Source organism: Thamnophis sirtalis, unplaced genomic scaffold (assembly GCF_051295495.1).
Source record: "Thamnophis sirtalis isolate CommonGarterSnake01/CBP01778 unplaced genomic scaffold, rThaSir2_p1.2 scaffold_11, whole genome shotgun sequence".
NCBI classification, from domain to species: Eukaryota; Metazoa; Chordata; class Lepidosauria; order Squamata; family Natricidae; genus Thamnophis; species Thamnophis sirtalis.
The window spans coordinates 70,073,572-70,101,427 of record NW_028261391.1 but is presented as its reverse complement, the minus strand read 5'-3'; the positions used below and the strand labels follow the sequence as shown (position 1 = coordinate 70,101,427).

Sequence of the window (27,856 nt, the reverse complement as noted above, 5' to 3'; positions counted from 1 at the left end):
AACTGATTTTTGTATACTCAAATTACACTTAAAAATAATAATATCCAAAACAGATTTTTGGTGTAATGATTGGCCCATACTATAAGGTATCTCAATCCAAAACCAATCTGGATCCATCTCCCATGGAGTTCCTGGGAATTAAATCTGTGCAGGCCAAATCCCAAATGCAATGCAGGTTTGCTTTAATTAGTGAATCTTTTACACTGAATCCACTTCTCTGCGGTAGAAAGTCTTTCAAGCTCTGGGACTCAAAGATTTCAAGAGAGGTTCTCGGAATCATTTGACTTTAAGGAAGTGTTTCTCAACCTTGGCAACTTTCAGATATGGGAACTTCACCTCCCAGAATTCCCCAGCCTGGGGAAAATGAACCAAAGGAAGTTTTGTCTGTGGACTTTCATACCTACCTTGTGTGCTTGGTCTAAAGTCTGTTTCCTGTAATCCAATTCATCATCCAGATACCCCTTTTGCTTACTAAATAGGTCCTAAAAACAAGGAGATTTGGGTTATGCTGATTTTTCTCAGGAAGCACAATATGGAATCACTGATTTCAACTGTTTGGTGAATCTGTACCTTTTCATTTTCTAAGTCTATCATCTTTTGTTGGAGTGCTGATTCTGTAACTTCTATCTGTTGTAGCCACTGCAGAGAAATGAAGAAAAATCAGATTTGGGTTTGTTGACCCTGGCAACTTTACGCAGTTCAATAAAGGAGAATATTTGTAGCTCGGGGTTGAAATGAGGGGTCCTTGGTGTTTTCTGAGCCTGTTTTCTTTTAGACATTTCATTACCCAAACTAGGTAATCAGTGCTAGAATCAGTGCTGGAAAATGCTAGAAAGGGCTTGAATCAGTGCACTAGTCAGTGCTAGAATGGTGTGGGATAATGAAGCACCTGCAAGAAAAGAACCAGGCTCAGAGAAGTCATGTATGAACTTTAACTCCCAGAATTCTGGCAGATGAAGTTCACACAGCTTACGGTTTCCAAGGTTGACAAACATTGAGCATATCAGACAAGAGACCAGCGCATAACTCTTTAACTACTGGGTTTACAGCAAAGTACCTCAGTATGCTCAATATCTCTAAGTTTGGCAATTCAGTTATAATAATCCTATTTCGGCATTGTGATTTAGCAAAGATAATCTTTGGGCTCAATGCTTCATATGAGGGAGTGGAACATAATGCCAGCATTGTCAAATAATAAATATAAGCCTAAGTTATAGTATGATATACCCAAATCTAAGGCACTTCCATTTTATAAAAGTAAAGAAAAATATTTAGGTGAAAAACTGGTCACTGATCAGCAAACAAATATTCTTTAAAGCTATTGGTAAGAGAGAATAGAAAATTAGGGAGAGGCTTAGCAGCTTGAATTGTTTTAAAGATACTAGCTATGAACATATCCCTCTGCTTCATTTAGTTGCTTATCCCATTCATATCAGTTTAATAGCTATATATATTTATAAGGAATTTGGTTGGAAATGGTATTTAGTTACTCTATTAATCCACTTTGGTTATTCCACCCCAACATCCCAGCAACCAAACATCCAGACCAGAGGTATCAAACTCGCATCATCACAGCAGCATCATGTGACATACTTTGACTCCTCCCCCCTTTGGTGAACTGGGCGTGGGTGTGGCCGGTGTATGAGGCATCTGGTCCTTGGCCTGCGAGATTGACAGCCCTGATTTTTTTTCTGTTTGATGCAGAGTTGAGAGCCTTCCTACTAGTTATACTGGTGACCAGTTATACTGGGGACACGGCAAGATCATTTCCAGGCAATGATAAAAGTAATTTGTAGAACCCAGTTTTAGATATGTTTTTGGCAAGATTAAGGTTAAAGTTAAGAAAAAGAAAGAACATCCCCATTACCTTTTCTGCCAGTGTCAAAACTGTCCTTGCTTGTATGACTATAACTTGCTCGTCATTCGTTAAGTTCTAAATCAAGAGCAGAATAAATGTATTATCACAACATACATCTCTGCATCGTTTTCCCCGTTTCCGAGGTGCTCTTGCCCTGAATATTTAAACATTTCTTAAAACTACAAATCAAAAGTAGTACTTGATTACACTTTCTTGATTATCATTTCAAGATAATATTCCATGACTAGGAAGTATTGAAAAGAGCTGATCTCTACAATCCACTCCCAATAAATACAGGTAGTCCTCAACTTACAACAGTTAGTTTAGTGACTATTCAAAGTTACAAGAGCAGTGGAAAAAGTGACATGACTATTTTTCACATTTACAAGCTTTGCAGCATCCCCACGGTCACATGATTTACATTCAGATGCTCGACAACTGATTCATACTTATGACGGTTGCAGCATCCAGGCCAGGGCTCATGTCATCAGCTTTTGCAACTTTCTGTCAAGCAGAATTAATGGAGAAGCCAGATTCACTTAACAACCATGTTACTAACTTAACAACAGTGAGTCACTTAATAAATGTGGCAAGAAAGATTGTAAAATGGAGCAAAACTCACTTAACAAATTTCTCATTTAGCAATATAATTTTTTTAAACTCAATTGTGGTTGTGAGTCCCTCTATGCAAATATTGATTTACTCCATTACTGAAGTATCAATTATTAATTCTCAACAAATATTAAAAGAAACATGAGGTAAATAAATGACATTCTAATACTTCCAGATATTAGAATTGAGAAATCTGGACCAGCAACAGTGAATCGCTTCTCTGACTTCGTGAAACAATACATGGTACAAGTCCAGGTTGCCCCCTGAAGTGATTTGGAGCTATCCTGAAAAAGAGCCTTTTTATTTGTTTATAAGAAGCCCATTTGCACTTTATCTCCTCCCCTCCCCACAAAAAATCTGGAGTCCCCCAATCCTCTTTCCAAAAAGAATTGCCTGTTGGTTGCATTGAACATCCACCCACAAAAGTCTCAGTATTTGCAAGTTAATCAGTGGGAAGAAATGAGAAACCTAATTTACGACCCCTTCCACTTCCCTTTCATCAGTGTAAATCTAAAAACTGCTGATGCCTGGATCAATCTCGGCAAAACGGAAAAACTGCCCTTTGGAATGGTCTCCCCTCACTCCCAACATGTAAAAACCTAAAAATATGATTATTCCCCCCAGGTTTGCAGCCGGGATTCATAAATTCACAACAAGAGAGGGAGTGAATGTGTGTCAATTTGCCTATTTCCGACTTTTATGGCTGATTTTTTCTTTTTGTCTTGATTAGTTTCCTGTAAGCTGCCACCTTGGGCAGCCCTATAAATTATTTAAATACATTTTAAAAGCACCTGGAAAGGGAAGGGTTTATGATTACGGCTCAGACAAACATAACTTCTCTTAAATGAAGGAAAAGGCTACCCTGCTTTTCTCTGCTTCCAATTAGATGTTGCCCTGACCTATTGTGAAAACTAAACGGTGCCATAAGCAGTAAATTTTCTAAACATAAAATAGAATAATAAAATAATAATAAATAAAATAAAATAAAAATGTTGAGGGGGCTCTAGAAAAGGCTTTGGGGTCCAGATGAAGCCTATGGGCATTGGATTGCAGAGACCACCCCAACATAAACAAAAATTAATTTATTCTAATCATGCTTGTCTCAAGCTGTGGTATGTTCTAATACACACACACACACACACACACACACACACACACACACTCTTAAAGGCTTTTAAAAGTAGCAAAGAATTGTAAAACACTAGCAAAACACTAGTAAAGGATATCCAATCCCCAGGTTACAATATTAAGTTAACTTGTGAAATACTTTAGACCAGGCATAAGTAACTTATTGTGCCTGGAAATTACTTTCCATGTTGTAACTTGCCTGAAAGATACAACATACACCCAGTGGCATTATGGTCATCACACTCACTCCCAAAATTATCTCTCTCCACTTTGAGTGTTTCTGACAGGATATTGGGAGAGGCGATCGTGGCCTTCAGATTATTTGTTGCCATCTTCTGCCCCATTCTATAAAATAATAGATTGGGCCAGTATAATGGTGGTTGGTATAATGGTATCACACAAGTGGATGATATAAGGGTTAATGCTTATATAATGCTTTGTTTTCAGCCCTTAGCTACTTCAACCAGAGAAAAATATTTAATCCTCCCCTAAACTCAAATCTAAACATTTTTCTTCTGTCCAGTTCAGGGGGTCTCTGGGGATGGGGAACATGTGAGCTGGGTCTATCCAACCCTGACTTATATTAGAGCCGAGGTGGCGCAGTGGTTAAAATGCAGCACTGCAGGCTACTGCTAGATCAGCAGGTCAGCGGTTCAAATCTCACCGGCTCAGGGTTGACTCAGCCTTCCATCCTTCCGAGGTGGGTAAAATGAGGACCCAGATTGTTGGGGGCAATATGCTGACTCTCTGTAAACCGCTTAGAGAGGCCTGAAAGCCCTATGAAGCGGTATATAAGTCTACTGCTATTGCTATTGCTATTATTGGCATTCTGTATAAACTAGGTGTGAGAAGCATTGGTCCGAAACAAGGACTTCTCCACGTGAAAATGTTGCTTAATTATAACAAATAAAAGCACGAAACACATTCACTGAAACATGCACAATTAATTAAAGGAACATACACTTACGGCGTTATCCCCTAAAATATCCAGTTTTTTCATCAACTCTGCTACTAGTATATCCTAACAGGAGAAAAAGAGACAAGGAGCAGCGTGTGAAAAGAACACGATATTACACCAAGAGAGAAACAAAAATTAAAAATTGCAACAAGAGCATCTGGGAGCTACTTACTGTTACTCCTTCTGCCTCGCAGTAGACTTGGAGGGGGCTCTTCCCTTCCGTAAAAGGAATGTGATGAAAATTAATTGCTGGTGATCTTCTTTCTCTCTCCTACAATCAAATTATTTGTGGGGCCCACAATACAATTTCATTAGTTAATTTTCCAATGTAAGTTACAAAAAAAAAAAAAAAAATCAAATATATAAGTTGATAAATTAGAAACTGTTTTAAAGGATTAGTTTTGGACTCTTTGAGTTGCAGAAATTCATTTGCTCCACTGCTCCTCCTGAAGAAATGCCCAAAAAGAGTTTCTGGGGGGATTTTCCTCTTATGATTCTTGGAGTTTTTCTTCTCCACCATAAGGGAAGACGGCGTTTTGCCTCCAGCTCTAGAAGACTCTGCTGCATCCCTTCCTTGTGCTTTGGTTTCTGGATGCTGCTTTTCTTCCTCTTTTCTCATCACAGAAAGCAAACTTGATGAGGAGTGAATAAAGAAGAGGGGAGGGCAGCGCAAGCAGCTATTTTTAGCCCCCCCTCCCGCCCCTCTGGCCAGAGGGAAATTGTCAGAACATTAAAGTGCTCTCACGAAGCATCACAAAAATGTGCTTGACAATTAGTGGCTGTCTGGAAAAGACTAAAATTTTCCTCCAAATAAATAATACCATATTTATCTTTCTCATGTGCTGGGAATACAAAATCTGAGAGGTTTAATAAAGAAGAATATTTGTAGCTCAGGGTTGGCATGAAGGGTCCTGTTCCTGGGCTGTTTTCTTGCAGATGTTTTATTACCCAAAATAGGTAACGTCATACCAGTGAACACCCTTTAAGCTTAGATTTTCCCCACTTTCACTGTAGAAGCTCATCATGCTGGATTGTGGACCTTGGGATGAAACCTTAAGAAAGACCCATGAAGACAAACCAGACGACATGGTGAACTCCTCATGAACCACATCAGGTGGCCTCAGTTCTGATTCTGGGACAATCTTCAGTCTTACCGAAGAGAAGGTAAGATTTACAGAAGATAGAAACCTGTCATTTATTTAGCAGATGGGTACAAATTCCTGTCAGCTGGTACAGGTAGCCCTCAACCTACAGCCACAATTGAGCTGAAAATTTCTGTTGCTAAACCAGTGTTTCTCAACCTTGGCGACTTTAAGTCCTGTGGACTTCAACTCCCAGAATCCCCCAGCCAGCACAGCTGGCTGGGGAATTCTGGGAGTTGAAGTCCACAGAACTTAAAGTCGCCAAGGTTGAGAAACACTGTCAGCTAAACAGAACATTAGTTAAGTGAGTATGCCACCATCTTGCCACCGTTGTTAAGGGAATCACTGCAATTGTTAATAATTTTTGACATGATCAAAATTCACCTGCTTGGCAACGGGTTCATATTTTTGATGGTTGCCATGTCCTGGGATCATGTGATCTCCTTTTGCGACCTTCTGAGAAGCAAAGTCAAAGGGGAAGCCAGATTCACTTAACAACCAGGTTACTAACTTAACAACTGCCATGATTCACTTGACAACTGTGGCGAGAAAAGTTGTAAAATGGGGCAAAACTCAGTTAACAAATGTCTCACTTAGCAACACAAGTTTTGGGCTCAATTCCAGTCATAGGTCGAGGACTACCTGCATTTATTTACATTCCAAGTTGTTTAGACATATCATATAGAACAGGGCTGTCAAACTCCCAGCCCGTAGGCCGGGTGTGTCACGGGCTGCTCATACCCCCACTCGGAAAAAAGTCCCAATATGTCATGTGACGACACCGTGATTATTTCAGTTTGACATCCTGGATGTAGAAGGTTTACACATTTACTGGTTGTTCTGTTAAAAAGCAAAATTAGTCTAATCTAAAGCAAAGCTGGAGGAGGATGGGAGCTGTAGTCTGAACAGCCTGGTTGAGCAATAGAGATATAAGCTATAAATAAAACTCATGCAAGCTAAAGTTAATGAAATCAGGCTTTATGCTCATCATCCCAATAGTATTCGCTTCCACCTAACACAGTTTGTCCCTCTGCTATGGGATTGCAGGGATAAATAGCTGTTCAAAAATGCCAATGCTAGCAAACCCAATTTGTTTTATCTAAAATTATGAGCCAACAGAAGGAAGAGGGGAGGACCCTGAAGGGTGATACAAACTGCACTTGGCAAATCAGAATACGCTGAAGACCAATATATGCATTTTCCCAATATATGGAACCAGGTAATTAATGCAATTGTGCCTTATGTTGAAGCTATTCTGGCAGAGGTATTATACTGTAATAATGTTCCATGAGCTGTAGTGAATTTGGAACACCTGACAAAACATGGAAATATGAACTCAAAACATCTACTTCTTACTTACCTCAAGTTCTAATATTCTAAATTCCAACAGTTCATTTTGATCTTTAGCATCCTGAACATCATGCTTTAGCCGAGCTTCTTCTATTTCCATTTGTTTTATCTAAAAAAAGCAGAAGGATTTTCCCTTTAAAAATTTTTTTTGCCAACAACTTGTTTTAATTGCACAGTGAATATAGAACTGATCATGGAAACTAAGTGTGAGCTCTAATTTTGCTGTAACCATTAACTCAGGATTATGCTTTCTCAAACCACCACTGCTCAACCTCATACCTCTATATGGAGGTAATAATATTAAGAAATTTTAAAAACAAATTTCAGAGGTAAGATATATGATCTGTGGTAACTGGAAAGATAAATGTGTTGTCATTCTAAACAAAAATTGAAAGTCAAATTTTATAGTTTACGTCTGTCTTATATTAATTTTCAGAATTGAAATTAAAATAAAGATGTCTACAAGAAATACCATTTTTGTTTGGTGACAATTTTCCTGTAAGTTTGGATTCGAATAATGTTCCCTTTTGATGACAGAGGACGTTACCAAATACGTATGTTTCATTAAGTGCTCTTTTTGCCCTAAGATTTTTCTAAATTTCTATTCACACTTATTTTTAAATTCCCTATGAAAACAGAGCGCACCTTTTCCACAAGCTCTTGGTTTCTTTTGTATAAAGCCTGTTTTTCTTCAATCCACTTCATGTCCTTAAAAAAAACAACAGAAAGACCCAGTGTTATAAAAAAAGATAAGGAAACACCACAAATCTTTTAAAAAGGCAAAACATTGGAAGAGAGTCTATACGTGTATAAGAAACAAGGAGAACATAGCTGAAATTTGTTTCCCTGATTTGGCTTCAGTAGTTTTTAGATAAAAATACATTCTGACTTTCTAATAGCTGGATAATCTGTCTTTAGCTCAGTAAGTTATCTCCACACGAACAATTAGAATACTGAAATGAAACACTCCCTCTGGAGAGTTCTGTGTACAGTTTTGAGGTGTCCTCTTCAATGAATTACATTCTCAATTTACCAGGGTGGGAGCCTTCAGAAGAATAGGAAGTACCACAATCCAGCAAAAATCATACTAGAAGCAGTTTCGGTGTCTACTCCCTGACCCTTCCCCTGATACTCATCCGGATATGTTTGCCTTGCAGTTTCCATGACTGTCAATGTCTTTTGTTCTTGTACAAGCTTTTAAGAGAAATCTTTTAATTTAGGCATAAGATGCACGCAGTGTATTCATGTCCTGTATTTTATGTGTCTCGGGTTTGTTTGCTAGTTTGGGGAAGAGTTATTTCTCCTTGAAATGGGAATTAATTGGCTTGATCTCACAAGACCATGGGACTCTTTAGCTCAGTAACCTATCTCCACATAAACAATCATTGGAATAATGGGCATTATAGATGAATAGCACAATTCATTCAGAGAAAGAGAAAAATAATCATTAACATATGAAGGAGAAAATGGTTTGGTGAACCTGATACACTGGTTCTTAATACCGTAGCCTATTTAGAGCTAGAAAAAAAAATCTAAAGTTAGAAAACTATTTTAATTTAAAGAGAGGAAAAATATGGATTATCAGACACTAAAGAAAAGTTGAACTAAGTGAAACAATACAAGAGAATAATTGTAGTTTATGGTTAAACTATGGCTTCCATTGTGCTCTCTGAGCTTGACTGTTTTCTTGAAGTCGTTTCAATACCAAACTAGGTAACATCATCAGTGCTAGAAGGGAGTAGATGTTACTGCCCAGTCAGTATTGGTGGGAATTGTCTTGGTGATTCCTTGATTAGGCTCTTGTTTACTGTTAGCTTATTTGTCTGAGTTGGTAGTTCCTTGATTGGCATACTGTTTACTTCTTGACTGTAGGTCTGGTGTTAATCCCTGCTCATCTGGGTGTTGAATAGATACAGAAACATAAACAATATGTACACAGTATGCAAACGAGACAATAAACAAGCCAAGAAGGGAACAAAAAGACCACAACTCCTCCCTACCAGCAATCAGCACCCAGGTGAGCATAGATTAACTCCAAGATTAACACCAGGCCGACAATCTGATGTCAAGGAATGGCCAAACCAACCATCCATAAGCAGTAAAGCCACAGATCCTCTGAGACCATCCAGGACAAGCCAGTAGAATATGTAGAAATTGAGACCATCTCCCACAACTAACTAGCACTGATGTTTATCTGGTTTGGGTAATGAAACATCTACAAGAAAACAACCAAGCTCAGAGAGCACCAATAATCTTTCAATAATATATACATCTCTTCTGTCCCCCCTTCTCCGCTCGTTAAACAGACGACAGGCAAACAACTTAAAAGGAACTCTCTTTATCAGTTCTCAGCTCAGACTGGCTGCGAGCCCAAAATAAACCTAATTACAGTCTTTGCCTGAAGATAACGGAATGAAAAACAAATCTTTCTTACGGCAACACAAGTTGAACAAAACGAAAGCAAAGCACTTCTTCCAAAGTCTCTACAAATCAGGGTTACAGAAAACAAAGCACTTCTCCAAGTGTATCTTACATAAACCACGACAGATGATCAATCAATGTTGAACGAACCAAGGAACGTTGACTCCTGCAACTAGGGTGTGGCACCATCCGTCCTTTTATCCCCAGAATATGCCCCTAATGAGCCCCAGCTGCATAATTAATCTTGCATCCCGAAAAGACTCACAGAAGACGTCTGCTGAGTCACAACACACATCCAAGTTACCTCGCAAAATCTCAGATTTTTAGCCAAAACTGGTCTTAAAACCATATGAAGCAAAGAACTAAGCTATGGATTTAGCAAGTGAATTTCTGGGAGTTAAAAAAAAAGCTTTTCTCTAGGGCTATTAAAGTATAGATTTCTCCTAGAAAACAAAATAAGTATAGATCAAATAAATATCAAATGACTCTCCACCTGGAAATGAGATCAGGCAGCGGAGTTGTGCAGAGGCAGTGCTGGGAAAGGAAAAAAAAAGAACGAAAGGATTGGAAATTAAGCAAGGCAGTGGGTAGACAGCAAGGAAGAATGGGAAGAGAGGTGGCAAGTGTTTGGACTAAGGGCATTCCTAGGTTGTCCAAGAAAGGCTGCTAAATCTCAACAATTCTACAATGATGGTAAGGATAGGAGAGAAAACGAGAGGTTCGCCCTGAAAAGAAAGCAGGAACGTAGCTGGTTTGACTTCTACAACTACATGACAAAAGAAAGACTGCAGGGGTGGATTAAGGCTCACTGGTGTCCTAAGCACTGACAAATCTTGGCGCCCCTCCTTTGTACATACGGTACAAATCTTCATTGGTGTTTTTTCTTTCTTTCTCAACTTTGTGGTGCCCCCTCTGGGCCTGGTGCCCTAAGCACGTGCTTAGTCTGCTTAATAGTTAATACCCCACTGGCAGACTGTTGGAGACAAAATCACACTGGAGGGGGCTACCAGGTTGATAAGAAACCCCTCCTCTGCCCTCGTTTTCCACTTCACTACCCACCCATCTTTTATTCTTCTAAACACATGGCTGTGTTTATTGTTTAATGTTATATGGCCCCGGTTATGCACAGTATATATGGGACTGTACGAAATGAAAATGGAAAATAAAAACACATTTACAACAACAACAACAAAAAAGAAACCCCACCTCTGCCCTCATTTTCCACTTCACTACCCACCCATCTTTTATTCTTCTATCGCTGAAGCCTCCCTGTTTCCTTTTTATTCCTTGTTCTATTGTTCCATTTCTTTGCTACTATTATGCTTAGGATATAACTGATGAAAAATATGGATTCAGTTGAAAATGTATATTTGATGTCAAAACTGCCTAAAATGTGTGCCTTAAATATATTTAACGGCCTTAAATATTAGAAGCTTACGCCTTCTTTCTTCCTCTGCCGGCACTGCTTTGCATTTTAATACTCATTGCTCCATTCGCACAAAATAATAGAGCTTTGTTTAATGGGCAGAAAAGGAGCATCAGTAAAAATGGACTTGTTCCAACGCACTTGTTCTTCTACCAAACCCTCGCAAATAGCACTTAGACTTCTATATTATTTCATAATGCTTTACAGCCCTCTCTAAGTGGTTTACGGAGTCAACATATTGCCTCCAAAAATCTGGATCCTTATTTTATTGACTTCGGAAGGATGGAAGGCTGAGTCAACCTTGAGCCAGTCAGGATCAAACTCCTGGCAGTGAGCAGAGTTAACTCGCAATACTACATTCTAACCATCACGCCACCATGGTTCCTTATGTGATGTAGTGGGGAAGATATTCGAGTTGAATCTACCTTCAGTCAAAGGCTTACTCGGTGATTTTGATCCAGTCGCTCTCTCACTGAACTTGTTTTTATGATTCAGATGCTATGTATGCTGCCCTGAGCTCTTGGAATAAACACAGGATAAAAATCTAATAAATAAACATCAATAAATTAAACCAGGAAATTTGTATAGTAAACTAAGATCTGCTAAGTAAGATAACCAATCTGGAATTTAGAATTATCAATTATAACTTGCATATTAGAGGAAAAGAGGAGCCAGAAAATGGGGAACTGTATTTTATTTCTGTTTCCAGACATGAGGGAGAGACCTCACTTGGGATACTTTATAGATATAAAACTGATTTAGCTTTACAATATAGGGATATTTTAGACTTAAGTTCCCCAAATGGAATGAACAGGAAAATTAATTTAGAATTAAGTCCACTTTCCTTCTAGATCATTTACTGATTTTCCAAAAATCAATCCTGTGAAATGGAAAAGGATAAAAAGAATACAGACATGGTTCAGCACCAAAACAATGTTTGGAACCATTTTCAATTCAACAGATTAATATTTGGAAAACTGTTTTGGCAATCTCCAAGAGTTCATGCTTCCATGTGAACCTATTGCTAGTTATTTTATAGTAATAACTTTTGATAAATTTGTTACAGTAATTAACACAAAACATTTTTTCCCCAATGTATATATTACCTGTCCTTGTTCAGCAAGTGCCTTTTCTAGATCCTCTATTTGAGCTTGGGATCTCTGGATTTCTGCCTGAAGCTGCTCACGAGTCTGTAGGATGGGATTGAAAAAATGTCAAACTTACTCTGATTGCTGCTGTGTTAAATTATCCCTAACACATGTTTACCTGGAGGGATATAAAATTGGAATTGATACATGCTAAAGACAGCCATAGTTCTCTTGTACCAATTCCTCATACTTCAGGGACACATTTTCATGTCCATCATCCTGTATCATCTATGTCTTTTAGTTGATTAAAAATTGATTACATTTTAATGTATTACATTACATGTTAATAACATGCCCACTGTCAGTAACCATAAGAAATTGGTTGCAAAAAGATGAAAAATTATGTGCCTGTGCAACTTTACTAACAACCCTTCACTTTACTTCTTTATTTTCTAGCATTTCTGCCTACAATGGAACTGAATTTCAATTTCATTCAGAAAATTTGTTAAAAGTAAAACATGTCCCTAACTAGGGATGAAGTTGATCAGTTATTTCCACTTTATGTTGATTTCAACTCAGCCTTGAGTTTGACACTCCTGCTTTAAGCACTCTTTTCAAGCCAATGAGGATTCTCTCGGTGTGTGCCTGCATGTAAACCTTTAGTAATTTCCTTCATCATTAGAGAGAAAATTATAATTTTATTCTAAATTTAAATCAACAAGAAAGTGTTGTTGTATGGCAGGAAAAGGAAAAGAAAAAAAGAGACAGAAAGGCATGACTTAGATGCTTTGGTTTTGCTGGTGGGATCCTGGAAATATGTGGCCTGCAATGCAATAATCAAGGGATTTCTTAATAAGTACAGTATTTAATTTATTAATCGGTGAAGCAAAGCAAGTTTGTTAAATGTCACCTTCCCATAATTTCACACACACACACTCCCACCCACTATTTATTTATTAGTTTATTTATTTAAAATATTTACATAGCTGCCCAGCTTATAACAAACCACTGAGTGGTTCCCAACAAAGCATAAAACCATGTAGTGCATCTTTAATGCTCCATTCTCAGCATATCTTTTAAAATAGGCCCCTCTAAGCCAGGAATGGTTCAGAGCGGTGGTTCTCAACCTTTCCAACTCCGTGACCCTTTAATACAGTTCCTCATGTTGTGGTGACCCCCAACCATAAAATTGGTGTCTCGGTTCCTAAGACAACCGAAAATATGTGTTCGACCCCAATGGGGTCCCGACCCACAGGTTGAGAACCACTGGTTTAGAGGGACCTAAACTTTGGTAACTTTAAGAGTTGGCAGGTTGGGGAATTCTGGGAGTTGAAGTTCACAAGTCTTAAAGTTGCCAAAGTTGAACACACCTGATCTAAAGCAAAGATATGAAGGGGTGGGAAACCGAAAAAATTGTAAAGAGTTCAGGAACAACATGATACGGTCACAAGTTTTTACTTTCATGTAATATAAGCCATTTAGACCTTAACTTCTCGCTCAGCATCCAACGTTCCTCCAACTTGTTCTTGCAACAGTGCATATGCTCTCTGTAAAGCTTGATATTCCATTGTCAGTTGCCTGAATCTTAATTCCGTTTCTTCTTTTGCCATGCCCTAGTATGAGAAGGAATGCAAAACTGAACTGGAGATGCAATCATCCTGACAAATCAAAACATTGGCATTCACCAGTCTGTTTATGAACAGTACAACCTCTTTTATGAAATAACAATTTGAGAGAATTATAAAATGTTATGTATTTATTAATGGATTAACTAAAATATTTCTAATGCAATATCTGTGCTAATCTCCAAATTATGTGACCAAATTTGGAATAGCAGCTTAAAGCCTACTAAGGATTTTTTTGGACCAGAATCCAATATAACAGATTCCAATCATTTAAATTTCACGGAGCTAATTATCTATGTGGTCCCTAATTTAAATAATGACTTTATTGCAATATTTAAATTTAGATATTAATTTAATTTAATTTATTATTATTATTATATACTTTATTCATTAAATATGAAACTCAGCCAACTGAACATTCAAAAATGCATTACAAATACCAGTGGTTGATATAGTTTGCTGCCAGCGTCCTATGTATCAACCAAGTACCTTCTTAAGATGTATGATGCGGCAAGTAGCGCAGTTTTTCGCAGTTCCGCTGGTGTTAGTGCAGGAAGCTGCAATTTGTTGATGTATCTTGTAAAATTCTTGGACATGGTGCCAAGTGCCCCGATGACAATGGGTATCACTGTTACATGCTTCATCCATAGCCCTGTAGTTTCGATGGCCAAGTCATGATATTTCATGATTTTTTCTAGTTCTTTTTCTTCGACTCTGGCATCTCCAGGAACAGCGATATCAATAAACTGTACACCTCGGCCCTCTACAGCCATGATATCTGGCGTGTTGGGCTCCAAATGACGATCCGTTTGTATTCGAAAGTCCCACAAGATCTTCACCTTCTCAATAACTTTTTCCACTTTATGTTCCCATGACTTTCTGGATACAGGTAAATCATATTTTTTTACATAATGACCAGTGGATTAATTTAGCAACTCGGTCATGTCTAGCTTTGTAATCAGTTTGTCCAATTTTGCTGCATTCACATATTAAACAGTTTTGATTTTGTTATTGCAAAGTCGGCAGTTTGGGTTTCATGGCCTCAGTTTGTAGTGCTTGTCCTTGAGCAGCCAGTATTAAACCTTCCATTTCTTTCTTGATAGTTCCCATCTTTAGCCATGTCCATGTCAAGTTGTCATCACATTTCCCTTCAATGTTTATTTAATGTTTATTATTATTATTATTATTTGCAACAACAGAATTGTATCACAGCGGCCAGTTGTTTCGCCAGATTTGGCATTGGTTACTAGTCGGGCCCCACCCAGGGGCCTAGGATGTCGTAACGTATTTTCGTAATATGCGTGCAGATCCAAGCAGTGCGGCTTTTTGCATTTGACTGATGGAGATTTTGTCAATTTTTAACTGTTTTAAATGTAATTCCAGTGCTTTTGGAATAGCACCCAGTGTGCCAATTACCACTGGAATTACCACTGCTGGTTTGTGCCATAATAATTGAATTTCGATTTTTAAGTCCTGGTATTTCACGATTTTTTCATATTCCTTCTCGTCGACCCTGCTATCATCTGGTATTGCGATGTCTATGATTGTAACCTTATTTTTCTCAACCAGTGTGATGTCTGGTGTATTATGCGCCAGTATTTTGTCGGTTTGTATACGGAAATCCCACAAGATCTTGACCATCTGATTTTCGGTGACTTTTTCAGGCTGATGTTCCCACCAGTTTGTTGCTGTTTTAATATTATAATTTTTGCACAAATTCCAATGGATCATTTGTGCTACTGAATTGTGCCGCAATTTATAATCAGTCTGCGTGATTTTTTTACAGCAGCTGAGTATGTGATCAACAGTTTCATCAGCTTCTTTGCAAAGTCTGCATTTGGCATCATCAGAGGATTTTTCGATTTTGGCCTTAATGGCATTTGTGCGGATAGCTTGTTCTTGCGCAGCCAGGATTAGTGACTCTGTTTCTTTCTTTAATGTACCTGTTGTTAACCATAACCAAGTTTGTTCACTGTCCACTTTATCTTTTATTTTTTCCAGAAATTGGCCATGCAGTGCTTTGTTCTGCCAACTCTCCATTCTTGATTTTATCACATCTTTTCTGTATTCTTGTTTCGTCTGTTGGACCTTCAATAGATTTTTGTTCTTTACTTCAATTAAGAGATGTTTTTTAATTTCTTTTAAATAATCAGCCAGTGCATGTTTTTCTTCTTCAACTATTTGCTTCACTTGTAATAATCCTCTGCCACCTGATTTTCGGGGCAGGTATAGTCTATCAGTATCACCACATGGATGTAAACTGTAGTGCATTGTCATTAGTTTCTTGGTTTTTTGGTCCAAAATGTCCAAATCAGCTTATGTCCAGTTAACTATACCAGCTGTGTATCTTATAACTGGTATTGTCCAGGTATTTATGGCCTTGATTGTATTTCCACCATTCAATTTAGATTTCAAAATTTTCCTAACTCTGTTGGTGTACTTTCCTCTGACAATAGTTTTTACTTCTCCATGCTTGATGTTATCCAACTGCAGGATGCCTAAATATTTGTAGGCTTCATTTTCTTTGCATTTAATTAGTTGGCCATTGGGCATTTCAATTCCCTCACGTGTAGTGATTTTGCCCCTTTTTATGGATACAGTGGCGCATTTTTCCATGCCAAACTGCATTGAAATATCGGTGCTGAATACTCAGACTGTGTTTGTTAGTGATTGGATTATAATAATAATAATAATAATAATATAATAATAATAATAATTATTATTATTATTATTATTATATATGAAACTCAGTCAACTGAGCATTCAAAAATGCATCACAAATACCATTGAACGTTGCTCATGATTGATAAGGGTTGTTGTTGTTGTTGTTGTTGTTGTTAATAATTCCTTGCTATGGTAGCCAGGAGACCACCATGCTATTGCAGAGTAGTGGTCTGGCTTCCCAAGGTTCTAGAAGAGACCTTGTTGATTGTGGATGTTGGTATACAGCACTGATCTCCCTGCAAAGTTTATATCATTACTACTAAAAAAAGGAATACATTTAATTACATTCCATATAATATCTCTTTAAGCATAAACTCTTGCTTGAACATTATGCATATCATAAATTACCTCTTCCAGGTCATCGTCTGGCGTGCAAGGAGTTTGATCTGTTCGATCCGTTTGATATGAGATTGAAGAGCCATCCGATTCAAGAGATGTTTCTTCATCGTACCCAAAAAATGTTTCCACCACTGGCTTCTGACCAAATGACAATGTGTAAGTACAAAGAAGCCAAAGTTGCAAAGATGTTAAGCATAACTGACATAAGGAATAATTAGATTTCCTTCTTGCTATTTATGAATCTCAGCACTTTTCTCATTATATAGTAGTTTATCAGATCTGCCATATAAATGAGGCAGCAGAATAAGTAATGATTATCCATCAAGTACAAATTAATGGATACCAAAGCTGCTGTTGAGCCAGCATAAATCTTCTATAATCTCAGTGTAGAATCATCACAAATGATAGTAAACTTGATATTTAATCTATTGTGGGATAAAAATTGGTGCTATCATCTATGCGTATTCCCCCAATGCATAAAGAAATGGAGTGTGAGCTGGAAAAAAAATCTTTATATGGACCTTCACAATGATAAAGAGGTTTAGGAAGAATAGCTTTAAAAAGGGATGAAAGGAGGGGATATGAGCTAAGAAGGAATGGGTGGAGGAAGGAGAGAGTCAGAATGGAAGGTTTTGCAAAATAATCAATTTAGAGACTTGTAGGGATGAAAAAGCTCTATGGAAGGATTTAAGGTGTCTTTAAAAAGGTAACAGGAGAACAGATATTGACTGAAAATATGAGAAACTAGATTATAGTTTACCAAGAAAACCCAAAATTTCTGGTATTCTAAAGAGTTAGAACTATTGAACTCATGGAGGAAGAGGGAAATATCCCTACTTGATTTTCATTAAAAAACCCAACTCCAAATGAGCAAAGAAGAAAATGTTTATTTTAGTCGAGTCTGTCAGGTTTCCGAAAGATGCCTTAATGTCAACTCATAAAGCCTTTACATGTCTGTTATAAGTTGCCAAAGTCAAGATAAGAAAGCAAGTAGAAATTCCTTGAAATTAACTTTGCTGTGATGCACTATTGGGAGATGTTTAAGCTTCTGAACTTTAAGAAGAAATATTGGGGAAACAGCAAAGGTTTGCTGAGATCTTCCACCGTCCAAGAAGCTGCTGCCAGATGTTCTGGAATAAAGACTGACAGATTCATATGCCGAGTCATCACTTTCCTATTCACCCACCTGCAAGTGAATCACAATCAGTGACATTTTAATTCAAAAAGTAATTTTTTTACGGGTGGTGGAGAGATTTTTCAGCATTCTGCTCTGAAAACCAGTTTGTCTTCACGTCCTTCAACTGAGCTTTTAAAATTTAAGTTATAGTATCTGCCTCTCTGTAAATTTTATTTAGAAGATTTTAGAGAAGGTGCAGTTTGAATTAATTTAAATATTGGAATAATTTATCAGTAATTTTTTTGACATTCTTAATGGCATTTGTTGGCATAATTTTATATTAGAGCTGAACCTGAATTCATGACGGAGGTCCCTTTGGTGATACTATTTTAATAAACATCTTCGTGTTTAGATTGAATTAATGTAGTTTTGAAGGGCAGGTGAAGGTGTGAATTAATTGTAGGGAAAGATCTACATTCTCACTCTGTTTATACATTTCTCAAAAGCTTCTGGATAAATCTGTGGGAATCCAGATGCTCAGCCAAATGGTGTCTTTCACTGTTCCATCAAATTTTTCATAATACTTGCCCCCAAATAAGACTTTTTTTTTACATTATTCGCTTACCTTGGGAAATTTTGCAAATTTCTTCCTTTGTTTCTTGTATCTTAAAAGCTTGTCACGCTCCTGACAAGGAAGAAAAGAACAAACAATAGTTTGAGCTCTGCATATGAAACATGTTTATAAGGTAAAGGTTCACCTCGCATATATGTATGTGCTAGTTGTTCCTGACTTTAGTGGAAGGTGCTCATCTCCATTTCAAAACCAAAGAGCCAGCACTGTCCGAAGACGTCTCCGTGGTCATGTGGCCGGCATGACTAAATGCCGAAGGTGCATGGAACGCTGTTCCCTTCCCACCAAAAGTGGTTCCTATTTTTCTACTTGCATTTTTACATGCTTTAGAACTGCTAGGTTGGCAGAAGCTGGGACAAGTGACGGGAGCTCACTCCGTTATGCGGCGCTAGGGATTCGAACTGCTGAACTGCCGATCTTTCTGATCGATAAGCTCAGTGTCTTAACCACTGAGCCTTTATAGAAGGTGTGAAATGAGGAATGAGTTTGGCAATCAAATTGTACGGATAATTTATGGTGCAAATCAGAACATAGCAACCCCCCCCCCCAAACCCCTTCCCCTGAAGTGAAAAATGTGATCCTCAGACTTTAGGAACACAATGTGTCCTTGGTTTACTTTCCTACCACCTTGGAGGAAATTCTGTGGCTCATATCTGTGTTAGTAATTAGAATAAATTATTTTGCTATTAATACGTAATATCATTAAATATCTATAGCTAAATAATCCCAGGTAGAACACAGAGAAGCATATATGAAAATCAAAATGAAATGTGAATGTTACTTACGATTACACTCTTCACGTAGCCGGCAGTTTCTAGAGTCTAGTTTGAAAGAATTAAAATAAAAAGTTGCTATGATGGTAATAAAGATTTTGAATATCCTCATTTCCTTTTCATCCACATACTTTTGGGCATCTAGTTATTGTGCAATTGGCTTTAGATATAACTCTTAAATTATTAATTAGATATTTAGACCTGTCTGGATGATCAACAGCTATGCCACCTGGGAATCCAAATACCAAAATATCTAATGTTTAGCAGAAGGGCCCTCCACCCAATAGTAACTCTGGATTTAAAGAACTCTAATCCTAAAGTTCTACAGCTTTTATCAGGCCATGGTTGTCTTTGAAGAAGTTTGTGAAAGTTTCATTCAGATAACAGACAAATTCTTGAATGTTAGATCACAGTTCCCATGACTTCTTGTACCTAGCATTTAAGGAATTGTGATCAAACATAACTGGGCAACATCAGAGTAATGTACTGATACATTAATTTCATTTCAATGGAACTCAAACAAAAAAAGAGATAGGGGAGGCAATTGACTGCACACACCCTCCAAATTTTGGAAAAATTCTTATTCTAATTCTAGTGCAAGCAAGATAAAATTGTGTACTATGATGCCACAAAGCAGGAAAGTAATTTCCATCTCCCTGTACGAATCCCAAATGTAGAAACATGAATTAAGTGTTCAGTTTCGTTTAATCATGCCTTTTACTTTTACTGTGTGAAGCGAAATACAATAGAACATTTTTTGATTACTGAATCTGAAAGGTAGATTTTTGCCAAGAGAAAACAATGATCACATTTAGCTTAAATTAATTATATAGTTATAATTAATATAATTATATAGTTATAATTAATATAATTATATAGTTATAATTAATATAATTATATAGTTATAATTAATATAATTATATAGCTCAGAAATTTAATCTTGTCCATCTGTCTAGATATTACATGAATTATCGAATGAAAGATTTTCGACTTTCTGTCTAGCACTGCTTAATAACTTTCTTCTTATACTGTGTACATTAAGTTAAGGTCTTATTTTTCCCCCCACACAGAAGGAGACAGTCTAGCCAAAGTTATGCCAAGGAGACCAAAAGTTTTGGTTACCTTTGAAAGCTCATCTATGATATTCTGCTGCTCCATGATCTGCAACCGCAAAAAGTCAACTTCCCTTTCATCTTGATTTTGATCAAGATCATTTAAAGAACTTGGTCTTCTTATCGTCCTCACTCTTTGCCTCTAAAAGGAACAGAACAAACACCGAGAAATTGCTAGAATACTTATTTATTATAGGAATTTATTTATCTATTACCTTACCTGGTTAAGCTTGACTGCACATGATTTCCACTATTTTAAATTGACCCCAGTAAGTTACTGCAACAGTTCCTGTGTCCTTAATTAAATGTGTCAGCGCAATGAGTTACATATTATATACCGGTACACCTTTATAAAACAAACCTAGAAACACTGGAGAATTTCATTTGTTCTTGCTCTTTTTCTTTTTGTTCCATTCACTTTCTCCCCAGAATGCATTATTCATTTTAATCAAACTGAGTAGGATGGAATGTGCTCAGATTCATTTTTGAATAGCGTTCACCTGATTTTTTGACATTTAAAAACTATCAAAACTGAAGTGCTGTTCAGAGTTGAAAATTGAATTGGTTCAAGGAATTCAGATGGCTTGCAAAATTTTAGATAGCAATAATATTTTGCTCAAAGTTCTTTTTTTAATTTAAAACTCAGAACCTATCACTAATGAACTCTGTAGTGACCTGATATTCATTTGTACAAGAACTCACCATTTCTAAGTTCTCTTGCGTTACAAATTTGAGTTTGTTTTCCATACGACGTAAGGTGTGGGATAAGTCCTCATTTTTCCTACTGAGACGTTTATTTTTGTCAAGCAGTGGTTTGTACTGGCTCTCAGATTCTCTTACACGTTTCACCTGAAAAGTAGAGAAACAAAAAAATATTTACATAGCTGTGTAAGTGCAGCTGCCGTACAAAATCCAATGCATTCATAAGGGATGCTATTGCTAACCAAAGTGACTTAATTTTATTGAAAGACCTGTTTGGCAGCCTATCTTATATCATGACTCTCTATGGCTCACAACAATCCATTAAAATATGGTTAAAAACAAATAGGAATTCTTCCAGGTGCCAAACCAAAATCCTTGCAGCTCAACCACCAGCTTAGCACAATCAATTCTTGGGGGGAAAGTCAGGTCTCCACAGCTCTCTGAAAAGGGAATCCCTCAGATCTCAGATGGGAGGCTGTTCCAAAACAACCACAATTCTTTTAACGTGTGGAAGACACCTGTAAGAGTTTGGAATTAAGCTGCTCTTCTATTTGAGTCCCAAAGATGCTTTTTCAAATGGCAACTGGACTTAGTTTTTCCTTGAAGATGTTTCTTTCCCGCTTTCTAGTCTTGTTCTACATCCCTTTGCCCTCAGAAACACATTTCCCCCTTTTCAGCAGAGGTTCTGCTTACATGTCTTTCTGTGAATCTTTAGCTCTACCTTCCTCAGCCTGGCACTCTGCATGATCACAGCTGCCGGCAGTTGGGCTTTTCAATCTGAGTTCATCTGGAGGGAGTTAGGTTGGGAAAAAAAACTGCTTTGGATGACAATTATTGATATTTCACCAAGCTTTTTCATTTTCCTCATAGTCCTATGGAAGGTCATAATGGTTGGATTCAGCTCATAGAAAGGTTTTTTTAGCTTCTCTGAATTTTCTCTAGGTTTTTGCTCCATGCGGTCTTTTCATTGATACTAAAAGTCTCTGTTTCAGAGACATTTCAGGTGGTCTGTAATTGGATTTAGGGGTGTTATTGATTAAAATACTACATGCATCCCCAAAGGATATTAAAATCCTATTTTGTGCCCTTCTGATTGGATAGAGATGGTTGCAATCAATTTGCAGTGAGGAAATAATGCCACTTTTCAAGCCTCCTCTATTGCTCTGTGGCAAATTCACTGAAAACCATGATCACACCATCGTTTACACAGGGTAAATTTGCGTGTAACATTTCTTTCAGGCTGTATGCTTTGGCAAACATTAGATTATTGTATTACCAGCTATGTGTACTTGAACATATTGATTCATGGGCAACAGCTTCTATACTCTTGAAATTTTTTAAACATAAATATTCTAAAAATCGTAACAGAAGTGACCACTGAATCAGTAGCAGTTAGACTACAATCACGATGCAACCTCCTATCAGCCTTTCCTGATCTGTTTCCCACCAGATGTGTTGGACCGCTGCAAATAACATCTTCTCTGGAAATTGTATAGATTTTTTGAGTAGCATATTCGCCGAAAGGCTGCCTTATACTGTTTTCAAACCTAATACATATTAGCAGATTCAAATGTACACATTTAGGTTTATGTTTTCACTTTTCCAAAGCATACAATCAATGAAAAGATATGTTGAAATGATCCCAAAATGTTTAATTGTACCCTCCCTCCCCCCTTCCTTCTTTTCTCCCTCCCTCCCTCCCTTCCATCCACTAGGTGTTTGGTGTTTGGATTTACTTGATTCCTAAGATGGAACTCATAATTGTATGCAAAACAATATATGATCTGCATACTTAATTATCAATTTGGGTGATATAGGAATACCAATATGATTTGAAAGATGTTCTCCCACTATTTTTGGAGTGAAATATGTTGGGGAAAATATTCAGTTGCACGGCTAAAATTTCATTAAGGAACTGAGAGAAAGCTTCTCAGCTGCCTCTTCTACTAAATAAATCCCACAAATAGCGCCAGATCTAACTACTGATCTGCTGCTTTAATGACCTCTATAAATGTATTCTGTCTCCCCTGTCCATATATGCCACTATGGTTTATTGCATTAGCTCTATGAAAAATAAATCTTACCCCCACAGATGCCATTAACTAGCCTTTAAATGGAATTTTATTCAGATACGGGAAGAAAATGTCATCTGTGTAATTTGTCGGTTTGAAGAGAGTTGCATTAAGGAATGGTTGGCTGGATGTAAATGTATTTAACTATCTCTAAGTTGTGGCTGCAAATTGAAAAAGTCAATGAAACAAACCACAGCAATCAAAATTATATCTCAATGACGTCATTATTCCTTTCCTCCGCTGGATGATTAAAACTATACGAAAAATGGTTGCAGGAATTGGGTATGTCTGGTTTAATGAAAAGAAGGACTAGGGGTGACATGACAGCAATGTTCCAAAATCTCAGGGGCTGCCCCAAAGAAGAGGGAGTCAAGCAATTCTCCAAAGCACCTGAAGGCAGGGCAAGAAGCAATGGGTGGAAACTAATCAAGGAGAGAAGTAACTTAGAACTAAGGAGAAATTTCCTGATAGTTAGAACAATTAATCAGCAACAGAACTTGCCTCCAGAAGTTGTGAATGCTCCAACACTGGAAGTTCTTAAGAAGAGAATGGACAATAATTTGTCTGAAATTATATAGTGTTTTCTGCTTGAGCAGGGAGTTAGACTAGAAGACCTTCAAGGTCCCTTCCAACTCTGTTATTCTGTTTCCTCCCAAATTTGAAATATCTTTATAAAATAAGTATGAACTTACCATTACCAAATACGTTTTTTTAAAGCAGTCTATAACTCTGTTTCGGTGAATAATTGGTTAAATTAATTCAAGAGTCAATTTATTGCAAAACTTCATTTTTAACCTCTTTTTCCGGGCAATTGGCAAATCATGATTAAATTATATATGTATATCTAAATTAATGATACAGATAGAATATATTATATGCAAGAAGTGATAAACCATAAATTAGAAGTTTTTTTTTTAAATTACAGGTTTAGAAGTCAAAGGATGAATGATGGCATCCAAATCAGATCCAGCATAGAATCTGCTCGCCTTGCCTTGCCTAGTGGGATATTTAAATGAAATATTTGTTTAAATAAATATCTAATTGCATTTATATAAAAAAAATCAAATAATTTATTTATTAGGAAAAGTAATTCATAGGGACAAATACTAATGGCTGTAAATGCACAAGCTTCTGTATTCTGGGCAAAATGCAGTTTCTGGCTTGTCTCCAACAGCAGCTCCAGGTAGAGCACATTGCAAATCACAAAGGAAGTGAACAAGATGAATCAGTACGAAGGCCTCCTAGTTATCACTGCCACTTGTCCTTCAAGCAGGAGCTGAGAGTGAAGCCATGAGTCCCAAATTACAATCCACATCTTCACGAGAAAGTGGAACTCCATGCAACTGACTCAACTGTGTGTAAATGTCCCTCATTAATGGACTCACCCAATGGCTTTATGAATGATGGTATAAAAGTCCATTGAGAGATTAAGCAAGATTTGAACAGTCATATTTTCCCATCCCATCCCAGTCCTTCTTTACTACTATCAACAGGGAAATGCACAGAGATGGCAGAAGCATAGTCCATAATATTCATTGGCTTGATTTTTCAGGCATTTTTTTTCCTCTCCATCTCTTTTTCTTGGAGGACAAAGTATATAAAACACCTTAACTGGGATAGACTTTTTTTCCCCTACCATCCAACTGATTGAGTGGAGTTATTTTAATCCTAGGAATGTCTAGGTCTGTTTAAATTTACCCTTCCTCGGGTGAGTATACTTGGTCAATTGTCACCTTGTTGTGCTTCCACAGTATATTAATCCCTTCATTGACTTAGTCAAAAAGGAACCAGAAGGCCGGGTGCCTCTTTTCAGACTAACAAATTTTATTAAAAGACATAAGTACAAAATTTTTTATACCTTTTCATAAAATTCAATCTAAAAAGATGCTATCCAAATCCTCCTAATTTTTGACTTCCAGAGCCAAGAGACTAACTTTCTCCTACAGAGCAACAGTTAGCCAAATAGGGTTTTCTTAAAAAAAATAAAAATAAATTAAAAGCACATGATTTCTTACAAGTTCATTTCGTTCCTCTGACAGTAACGCATTCCGATCTTCGAGTTTCCTGATGATGGAGCTTAATTCGGCTATTTTAAGTTGGAAACGCCGAGCATCTCTTTCGTCCAACTGCTGTTCCTAAAACAAAAAGCAACTGCAAATAACTGTTCAACAAGAAAACTCTTTTTAGAACTTTCTACCAATTCCCACCTTCTTCCTTGTCAGATTCCATCCATTACTAATTCTAAAAATCTGCACCTTAATACTAAAAGATGAGACTAACAGAAATTAAGAAAGAAACTATTATGCAAGAGGCAAATGAAAACAAAATGTGTAAATAAACACAGACTAACAAGTGTGGCTTTGGGATGTGAAATAGATGACTGAGAATTACTACTGTGTTTCATATTTATGCCACTGTTGAATTGAGAACTTTAGATGTGTCGTGTATCCTTTTCCTATGATAATATATTTATTAATACTGACATATAACTTGTATTAAGTGTGTGCAACAAACCACTGTATCCATTTGGTTCCCATGGAGCTGTGAATTTAACAGAGTACTGACATGGGTCACTTAAATATAGATATAAGAATAGGCAACTTCGTTTATTTTGAACAAAAAGCAATTTAGTTATAGTAGCATTTCCTTCCTGCGTTCCTATTTAGTAGCAATTTTAATCTACTTGGAATGCTTCATGTGTGACCCTTTGCTTCAAGCAAACATGAGCCTCTAAGAACCAAGGAAACTCAACAGGGCTAGGATTCTTCATTCAACAGGTGCAGGAGAGGCTTTGGGCAAAAGGGTTGACAATATTTGAAAAAAAAATATCTATAGGTCAAATTAAGCAGCAATACAAAGGAAATCTTGATGAGATTCAACAAAGAAAAGTTTAACAAATGTGACAGAAAAATCTGTAGTTAGCAAATTAACACAGAAGCTGGAAGAGATGGCATAGTTACGTCAAAAGCCAAGATAAAAGGTGAATTTAGACTGAATGGAGTAAGAAATCGTAAAGTATGGAAGAAAAAGCACATTAGTTGGCATCTCATTTATTCTCTAGAGTTTGGAACATTGACTAACATCAAAAGCACAATCGATCCTTCAGGATTAGTCATGAGACTTAGGACTCATTTTGCCATCATCTTTCTTTTTTACAGATATTTGTAGGCCTCCATGAAAACTAGCAGACAGCTATTAAAAGGTTAACTTGTAAGTTTGCGTTGTGAGTCTCACCATGTCAGATCAGGCACACATTCAAGGGAAGGTACAGTTGCTTAAAAAAAAAAGGCAAGTAGCTGGCGAAATAAAAGCAAACCAGAAGCTCAGGATGTCATCTGACGAGACCTGAGTTGGGTTTCCTCACCCCGACTTGCTTTTAAAACAGACAAGCGAGCGAGCAAGCAAATCAAAACCAACTTTGCTGGCCTGGGCAGCCACTCATCAAGATTTTGGCACAATTGGTGGTTTTAGGGAAAACTACTAGAAAGTGCTTACGGGGCTTCCTGAGTGATCTGAAGTGTCTCCTGCACCACTTGGATGAGGAAGTTCCCGCTTGGGGCTACTCAGATGCCGGTCGGCCTCTCTGAGCTGGGACAGCTGTTCATCTAAAGCCTCCTTTTGGAGTTGAAGTCTCTGAGTTTGCCCAGCTTGAACCCCTAACTCTTTTTCCAGCACGAAGACTGCTCTGTCTTTAAATTTGATCTCCTCCATCTACAAGGAGAATAAAATACAATCACAAACGGTACAGTTCTTCAGTTGCCATGGAAACTGGCAGCATCCTGGCTTTGGGGAACACGTTAGGTTACAGAAAGCGGTGAGCAAACCCTGGATTCAGTTCTATAGAGTTCCAACCCACGATTATTGGTAAGCAGAACCAGGTTTGGGATGCTGCAATAAAAGTCTTTTTATTGTATAATTAAAGATATAAATCATCATCATCATCATATCATCATCATCATAAAAAAGTCACCCAAAGTGATTCATTGGAACATCTGTAAAAATGATCCTATGCCAGTAATGAAACACAGTACAGTAATGAAACATGTGGTAACATATAGTTGAAAAAGTAGTCAAGAAGGAGCAGATTGTGGGATTTCTGAATAGAAACTGATGAGATTTGGGCTCATAACACAACCAAATTTAACTGTGGTTGAAAATAAAGTGTAGAAAATTGATGAGGCCAGGTGAAAGTAGAAAGAAGACAAAGAACTGGAGATCACAAAATGTCAAGATCTGAAAACCAAAATTGAAAAATTATGGCATAAACCCGCTGTTGTCACACCTGGGGTGATACCCCAAAAGTCTTGGATATGCACTTTGTGCATTTACAAATGTTTCATGTGCCAGTTACAAAAGCCCACATGGCTTGAATCTGCACATTCACTAGGTCAATTTCATTACAGAATTCAAATTCACCAAAGACCCGTGTTGCTGTTTATGCCAACTTTTCAATGGTAGTTACCTGGCAGCCAGTGATTATATAAAAAAAAATGTTCCTCAGTGTTCAGGGTCTTATTTGAAATTTACAGTTTCAAGGATTGAAGGAACTTTGTTTATCTTAAGAAGCCAGGTAATACCATTTAGTACAATGGTCCTATATGCTGGCTAATGATTACTGCAACCCTATTCATTTAGTTTTACACTTTTAAAAATAGGTCCCAAAAGACCACAAATATACCTAGAAAATAAATACATTTGCTATATACATGTAGAGAACCTACATTTAAGGTAAACATTTCCACTCCTGTGGAAGAATTCTAATTTGCTAACTACCTAAG

General features: G+C 37.3%; 1 protein-coding gene across 24 annotated transcripts in view; it reads right to left on the bottom strand.

Annotated features, from left to right (window-relative positions):
- The window catches only part of JAKMIP3 (Janus kinase and microtubule interacting protein 3), a 105,448-nt gene that overhangs the window by 10,285 nt on the left and 67,307 nt on the right, over nucleotides 1–27,856 (bottom strand). For 7 of the 24 annotated variants that reach the window (XM_087725994.1, XM_087725993.1, XM_087726001.1 and 4 more), the window contains 16 exons: nucleotides 26,574–26,789; nucleotides 25,094–25,213; nucleotides 21,007–21,153; nucleotides 20,315–20,446; nucleotides 19,205–19,240; nucleotides 18,414–18,473; nucleotides 16,681–16,809; nucleotides 13,468–13,596; nucleotides 12,002–12,085; nucleotides 7,694–7,756; nucleotides 7,059–7,157; nucleotides 4,729–4,827; nucleotides 4,560–4,619; nucleotides 1,868–1,933; nucleotides 571–639; nucleotides 405–482 (listed from right to left, as the gene is read on the bottom strand). In XM_087725994.1, coding sequence (XP_087582120.1) covers nucleotides 405–482; nucleotides 571–639; nucleotides 1,868–1,933; nucleotides 4,560–4,619; nucleotides 4,729–4,827; nucleotides 7,059–7,157; nucleotides 7,694–7,756; nucleotides 12,002–12,085; nucleotides 13,468–13,596; nucleotides 16,681–16,809; nucleotides 18,414–18,473; nucleotides 19,205–19,240; nucleotides 20,315–20,446; nucleotides 21,007–21,153; nucleotides 25,094–25,213; nucleotides 26,574–26,789 — 1,587 coding nt within the window. The remainder of the gene's footprint in view (nucleotides 1–404; nucleotides 483–570; nucleotides 640–1,867; nucleotides 1,934–4,559; nucleotides 4,620–4,728; nucleotides 4,828–7,058; nucleotides 7,158–7,693; nucleotides 7,757–12,001; nucleotides 12,086–13,467; nucleotides 13,597–16,680; nucleotides 16,810–18,413; nucleotides 18,474–19,204; nucleotides 19,241–20,314; nucleotides 20,447–21,006; nucleotides 21,154–25,093; nucleotides 25,214–26,573; nucleotides 26,790–27,856) is intronic. The other 17 variants (XM_087725997.1, XM_087726003.1, XM_087726011.1 and 14 more) reach the window with 10 other exon arrangements.